Genomic DNA, 7,767 nt, shown 5'->3' on the forward strand with positions numbered 1-7,767 from the left:
AGATAAAACAGAGGTTTTACACCAACTGTGTTTCTTTTTCCTCCCACTCCTTTACTTTCATACAAATGTAGATCAACAGGTTTGTCTTGTTTCTGTATTTATTTTATAATGATCCTTTCTTTTTTCCATTTATTTTTGAAAAAAAGATTAATTCATTCTTTCTTTTGAAGTATCTAACCCCTCAACCATTTACCCAAAGAGAATTTCCTTATTTACCTTGTTGAAAGTGTTGATTATATATCTCGGTGTGTATCTAATGGCCAGGGAGGAGTTGGTTAAAAGCGCTGCTCTCTGTCTGTGCCACCTTTCTCCGTTTTCCTTCTTTCACCTGATGGTCAAACAAATTTTGTCCTACATGTTAAGCTCCCGGATATCTTCGCTTTGTTTCCCACAAAGTTCAGCCAAGGTAAGAACACCCTTCCCTTTCCCCCCATCGGTCGGGAAAATTCTGTTTGTGCCTTTTGAAGTTTGTGTTTTTTGTGCTTTCATGAAAGCTTTAAGAACTTTGCATGGGTGTCACAGAAGCACGCTGTGTAGTAAATATGTATTGTTTTATAGGCGTTGATGTGCGATACAAACGCCTTCTGCAAACATACACAGAAACATATATTGTCTTAAAAAAAGAAAATAACAACAGTACTTTATGGTGAAATGCTCAAGAAAATTCCTGCACAATGTGGCAGTTTCAAAAACATTTCCAAAAGTATAAATAGCAACATTAATATTTCTGATGTAAAGAGGAAACCTACTGAACTCCACTTGTAGAATATTTTAAACTGAGAGTAGTAGTGCATAGCCCTATGGGGAATTAGACATCAGAGTTCAGTGAATAATAAATATTAACATGATCAAATGATGTAAGAAGTTTAAAACATTTATATTTTACATGTAACTGAGTTACTTAATTGTCCATATATACATTTTTAATCTCAGATATGCTCTTTATGACACTGGAGTTTCATTTTTATGTTAACCTGTAAAGGTGTTTTAATAGGTTTACTTCTCAGAACAAGGAAATAAGTGGAGAAGAGATAAGGTGTGGGTCGTGTTGCCAGGTATTATCAAAGCATCTGGGCTTCTTTATTGCAGTCACCAGGATGCAGTGCGTGTTATATGAAATATGATCGGTTTTATTGGGATTAGGTTTGTCTCTATAACAACACCTCCTCGCTGAGGCGCTTCACAATGAAGCACAAATGAATAAATGAAGTTTCTTCTTTCACCACACCTGTCTAAACAGGTATCATTATCTGCTGCCAATGCCCTGCACTCTGAGACTGTAATGAATGGTCCAATATTGTCTGCAGCAGTACGCGTGAAATTTCAGAATGAACCGGACTGGATGTGACCTCCTCGAAACGTTTCGATGCCCATGTTCAACATGTGGTGGTGTTACAGATGTGAGCAGGTGTGTCAACTGTTCCCACCATGAGACAGCAGACTCTCGGTATAGTAAAGAGTAATGCACATTATAAATAGATTAACAAGCGAAAAACGATCAAATAAACCTGCAAGGAATGGGAACATGTAAAATAGTGGTAATTCGGGTCTGAGCACTGAACGTGCAAAGACCCTGTTGAATCTTCTCAAATTATTTACAATAATGATTCCAAAGAGATTTTACAAGAACAGTGCAAATGAAAGGCGTTTATCCATTTCAAACATGTAATTACAAGAAACAGGCCCAGAAAATGACTTGACAAATAGGAATGTCGGCCTCGTTCACATTTTGCAATTTTTTCCTTGTTTGTTTGTTTTCCCCAGTGGTTTGAATTCAATACACGCCCTTGTACGTTGGGTGTTGGGTGGATGAACTCAGCAAATTACTCTTCAAAGGAGAACTTTCCCAGAGCTGCTGTGTCCGTCTGTTAGAAGGTGCTGGTGAGTGAATTAGTCTCACTGTATTAAACACATCTTTCTGCACTGGATTAGTAAAGGAATTATCTTGCAATCGGTTGAAACTTCTCTATTTTTCCCAAATGTGTTTTGCTTTTTATTTTTCATTTTCTTGTTGTACATCTCAGATTTGCCTTTTGAAAATGTGTTCTTGTCTTTTCATCAGATAAACGAGAAAATTAAAATCCATCATGAACAGAGCAGGGTTGTTGAAGTTTGGCATCCTCTTCCTGCTCTTGGGTCTGTTTGTCTTCACATTTTATTCCATGGACTTTCTGGAGGTGAGAACTGGTGACGGTCCCGTTTGACGTGTTGCACCTTAAGTGATGTCAATAGGTCTGGATAGAATGTGTTTGAATCGAGGAATAAAGGAAACATATTCAGTAGCTGAGAAAACCTACTTTGGTTCTGCCAGATTCCAAAATCAATGAAGCCCCGAATCAAGAACATCCGGGTTTCCGGTGATCCGGGCATGAATCGACCCTCCTGCACCTTCCGACCTTTGACCCCCGAGGAGACTCACGAGGAAAACCAGCTACTCGATTCAATAGTTTGGCCAAATATTCCATCTGCCCCATCTCCCGTTTCCCTGAATGGCACCAGCAATGCAGCCCAGAGCAACTTTGTCATTCCCCCACGGCGAGGAGGCGGACCGTGGCTCGTCGGGGATCAGCTGGAGGTCAGGATAAAAATGTACAACTTTGAGGGTCGTCCAAAAAACCATGGTGGAGATTTCCTCCTGGCTCGGCTGCACAACCGCACGCTCGAAGCAGGTGTGGCAGGACGGGTGGTGGATCATCTCGATGGCACCTACTCCGCCGTGTTCTCCTTACTCTGGGAAGGAAACTCGCATGTTCAGGTGAAGAGTTCAATCTGGTTTATCCTCGGTTTCCACGCTTTGCCTTTGACACTTATAACATTCGTATTAATACAAAACGACTACAAAGTGATCGTTGCTGTGGTGGGGTGGTGGTATGGGTTCCATTAAACCACAACTGGGATGTATTCAGGTCTGGGAGGGAAAGTACAAATTCAAGCAATATCTATTGCTGTTGCTTTAGTTGTTTAGCAATTCGGCTCGGTTCACGCTGCAGGTCTGATGCTCAGTTCTTACATTCCAGCCCAAACAAGGTAAAACCAACACACCTCAATCAAAACCAGCCTAAATCTCCGCCTGTGTAGGAATCATGTTAAAACTGTAAAACTATTCTATGTGTGGTAATGAACAGGTCAGAAACACTCGAATTCCGCAAAACGTTCTTCACTTTTGGGGGGTCCGTTTACACGGCACAAGTTAGCGGATCCACTGTATCCGCAAAGTTTTTAATCCGGCTCCCAAAGTGGAAAGATTCTTTCACGGTGCAAATCCCTCCTGCAGAGACTGATGGAGGCTACAGAGCCTGTTACTGCTCATCCCCCCTCCCTCCTGCAGAGACTGATGGAGGCTACAGAGCCTGTTACTGCTCATCCCCCCTCCCTCCTGCAGAGACTGATGGAGGCTACAGAGCCTGTTACTGCTCATCCCCCTTCCCTCCTGCAGAGACTGATGGAGGCTACAGAGCCTGTTACTGCGCATGGACATCTCTCCCCCCCCCCCCCCCCCCCCCCTCCTGCTCATTCAGTTGTAAACAAACATGGCGGCCGCGTAGTGGTACGACCCGTGGTGGTACGACCCGTGGTGGTACGACCCGTGGTGGTACGACCCGCGGTGGTACGACACGCGGTCCATATTCTAGTTTTATCCTCCAGATCAGTAGTTTAATAGTTGAGACTCCCTGATAGCATCCGATGTGTCATCAGTCCATACGGATGTCAGGTTCTCTCCATTTTCTTCACGTTTATAGTGTTTTCTTCTCTGCACATGTCTGAGTAGTTTCATTACAAAATCAAGCAACAGCGCTCTCCAGTGGCCCGGCAGACTAACTACATTGTTGTCTCTGTGTCCGCTGCTGCAGTGGAAACGCACTCCTCTTTTTTAGCGGATTAGGTGTTGTCATGTGAAACGTTGTTGTGTGAATAGGACCTTAAATGCATGAAATAAACAAAGTTAAGAGGTAAGAGAGTTTGGCTCTCCGATCGGGGGATGCCACCATATCTGGCAACACTGGTCAGCGTGTAGATCGATTTTCAAGTGGTTGTTAAATACGAGCTGATAAAATCGAGACAACATGAGGAGAAAATAAGGAGAACGAGGGAAAAAGAGAGCACAGCTTTTATTCTGGTGGAGCTGCTTCCTCCAGTGCTTATCAGTGACGTCAGTCACACGTTGATGGCGAAGCCGTCGCATGTAGAAAAATATCTGAATTGGTACCACATGTGATCAAGGCCTTGGTCTGGTGTGGAAAAAATGGAATTGGCGCTTTCATACGGCCACAAAAAGGGTCGGATATGAATCACCTGGGAGCGAAAAAAATCTGAATGGAGCCTCGTTTCCCTGCAGGGTGAACGAGGCCTTGCTGATTGGTTGTTCGTGACTTCTTTGGTTCTTTGTTCTGACAGGTAACACTGGTACATCCAAGTGAGGCAATCCCATTCGTGCACAGGTTTACCAGTGAAATGCCAAATGGGGTGAACTTCTACAGCACCTTTCACTCAGGCTCACTCACTCAGACGACCATGTGCAGCGTGTGCCTGCCTCCCAGCCAGCAGCCGCTGTGTAACTACACTGACCGTCGCACAGGTGAGCTGTGGTTCTGCTACAAGCCAAAGAATCTGAGCTGTGATGCCAGGATCAAACACCACAGTGTTTACCAAAAAAGCCAAAAGGCCGAGGAGGACATACTCTTCAAAATGTGAGTGGTTGCACGTCCACGACTCTCGACTTGAACTGAATGAACGACTGACAAAAATGGATGAATAGATCATTTCAAAAAAACATAATTCTGGCTGTGCAGGTTTTTCCTGAAAGCTCACATTTCATTGGACTTAGCTGGAACTTGCATAAATGCTTTTCTTTTTTATGTTGTTACAATTTCAATATGTTTGCTTTGCTCCAGCGGTGTCACCATGAACGTTCCTATTCCAGCTTCAGGACCTGATCATGTCACCGTGTTTCCAAAAACCAAAGGTAAATTCCAGTTTTTTCACTCCAACCAATATGCTCTGATAACAATCTAAGGTGAGTTTGCAACATTTTGCATGTACACCTGCCTGAAAATGAAATGAAATTACAGTAGCGATCAATCAGAACATGACCCAGACCAGGATCATTGGGACTCACCGCTGGAGCCCGGTGACCCGGGAGCCCTTGTGGCCCAGTTGGGCTCAGCCTCAATAAGCAACGTGGAGCCGCCACTCGTGACGACCAGCAAAAGGAACTGGCTCTTGGAACATGGAGTGTCTCCTCACTGCAGGGGGAGGAAACGGCACTAGGGTGGGAGGTTGAGGGGTACCGACTAGATAGAGTCGGGCTCACCTCCACACCCAGCATTGGCTTTCAAACCATCCTCCTTGATGAGGGGTGGTCTCGGCCTATTGTTTGTGCTCATGCACCAAACAGCAGCTCAGAGTATCCGGCCTTCTTGGAGGGAGTGGCTGAGGTCCGGGAAAAGGCACCGCCAATGGCCTCCATAGTCTTACTGGGTGACTTCAGTGCTCATGATGGCAATGACTGGGTGACCTGGAAGAGGTGATTGGGTGACCTGGAAGAGGTGACTGGGTGACCTGGAAGAGGTGACTGGGTGGCCTGGAAGAGGTGACTGGGTGACCTGGAAGAGGTGATTGGGTGGCCTGTCCTTGCTGAATCCCAGTGGTGGGAGGTGTTTGGACTTCAGTACTCGTCGTTGCTCGTCAATAACCATGAAGACAAGGAAGCTCCTATGTGTTCTTGGTCTCAGGTCGATGATCGTTTAGCCTGTACAACGTTTCAACCCATGTAAGCAGCAGTCGACTCTCCTCCTGTGACCTTTATTTAAAGTTATTTAGGAGCCGGGAGGATGTTTCCACCATACAGTTGCAAAGAACTTAAGAATTTAAGACCATAGAAATATGGGTTAGTTTTCCTTTAAGACGCACAGATATGAAGGAAATTGATGAAACGATCTGAAAAAGATTGTATAATGAAATGAAATGTGTAATTATACAATGTTGAAGCCATACAGTATGTCTACATAATTTAACCTTTTGACAGGTCAACCTGCAGTGAACAGCATCAAGGGGGGACCTGGGCCCGCCGGTTACTATTACAACGGTCTGTGGATTTCGCAGAGTGGTACCACAGTTAAGCAGTTCAATACCGCCTCTGCCATCAGCCAGTGTCTCAAAGACAAGGTGCTCCACATGTATGGAGACTCTACAGTCAGGCAGTGGTTTGAATTCCTCTTTGGGGTACTTCCAGGTAATTCCCCTGAAAGAACTTCTCACACTTTCAGTTTAATAGTCAAACTGAAGCTTTATCTGTTCTGTTCTAATGCTTTCAGATCTCAAGGTGTATAACCTGCACCGCATGAAGCAGTCAGGACCTTACACGGCACTGGACTATGACAAAAACATCTTCGTCACATACCGCTGCCACGGCCTTCCTCTTCGTATTGTCCCTTCACCAATCACAGAGCTGCATTATGTTGCCAATGAACTCGATGGAATAACTGGAGGGAAGACCACAGTGGTAGTTATTGGTGTCTGGGCACACTTCACCACGTTCCCCATCAAGTACTACATCCGTCGGATAATGAGCATCCGGAAGGCAGTTGTTCGACTACTTGCCAGAGCTCCCGGGACTAAAATCATTATCCGGACAGCAAACCTCAAAAATTCTCCAAATCCCTTTTTAGCACTGCTTGGTGGTGACTGGCCTTCACTACAACGTGACAGGATCCTCAGGACCATGTTCAAGGGAATGGATGTTTATCTGGTTGATGCCTGGGAGATGACTGTGGCGCACCACCTCTACCATGACATTCACCCACCCCGGCCCATCATCAAGAATATGATCGATGTTGTTTTGTCATATATATGCCCTTCAAACAAAAGGTAGATGTGTTATTTTGTTGTGACAAACAAAGAAACCAAAAAAATAATAATTGTAATTAATGTGCTGTGGTTTTTTTTTAATATGCTTTCACTTGGTTTATGTGCTTCTTGGGGACTTTGCTGTGTTCGGTAAATCTTAAATAAGTTGAATCCACAGGCGTACGATTGAACGTGAACACACTTCCTCACTTGTGACCGCCAGAGACATAAACCACTTGTGTGATGTGTCGGTCCAACTATAGCTTTTAATCAAAATCAAAAATAATCATGACAAACTTCTGCAAAACACTTCTAAACTATTATCTAATCGTTTTTTTAGATTTTTTAAAAAATACTTTTTTAATGCATGAACTTTTTTATTACTGGCTTCAGAACTACTTAAAGTTTAGAAGACAGAGTAAAATAAAGCCATTAAGGACCAAACCATCTTAGTCCGTGTGACATATCGCACACGACCCCACTGTTACGACTGCAGTTGGATCTGTGTGTTCTCTCCTGTGCTTTATGTCTGCTCGGTACCGAGGACCGGATTGGCCACAAACACAAAGTACAGGGCAATTCAGGTGTAAGAACGATGTTTCCAGAGGAGGAAGGGGTGAGAGAAACAGCCTTCACAAGAAATCCAGCAGGTACAGCATTCGTCATTGAGGAGTGGAGTGAGGCGTCACTTTACGTTGTCGGTTTTCTCGTGGTTCTGTTGGACAGGAAGGAAAGACTTTCTGTTTTATTTTGCTCTTTTTGTTTGATTCGGTAATTCAGACTCATAAAAGAGTAGTGTGGTTGTGTTTGTTATTTGGGTGTAGACCTCACTCTTAGTTTGATTTATTCTCTGCCCTGAGTTTTTTAACCAAAATGTTTCACGTTAAATCACTACGTAAATAAACTTTTATTCTCACAGAG

At 44.0% G+C, this 7,767-nt stretch overlaps 1 protein-coding gene across 1 annotated transcript; it reads left to right on the plus strand.

Moving 5' to 3' along the window:
* Positions 1 to 321: 321 nt before the first annotated feature.
* On the plus strand, positions 322 to 7,767 carry LOC308127284 (NXPE family member 3-like). Its single transcript, XM_080492226.1, has 8 exons — positions 322 to 406; positions 1,765 to 1,881; positions 2,063 to 2,177; positions 2,312 to 2,755; positions 4,396 to 4,688; positions 4,893 to 4,963; positions 6,026 to 6,232; positions 6,315 to 7,767. The coding sequence occupies exons 3-8, from the start codon at positions 2,088 to 2,090 to the stop codon at positions 6,869 to 6,871; spliced, it is 1,662 nt and encodes a 553-aa protein (XP_080348352.1). The 5' UTR covers positions 322 to 406; positions 1,765 to 1,881; positions 2,063 to 2,087; the 3' UTR covers positions 6,872 to 7,767.

The sequence above is a fragment of the Lipophrys pholis genome (assembly GCF_963383615.2).
Source record: "Lipophrys pholis genome assembly, chromosome: 22".
In the NCBI taxonomy this organism is placed as follows: Eukaryota; Metazoa; Chordata; class Actinopteri; order Blenniiformes; family Blenniidae; genus Lipophrys; species Lipophrys pholis.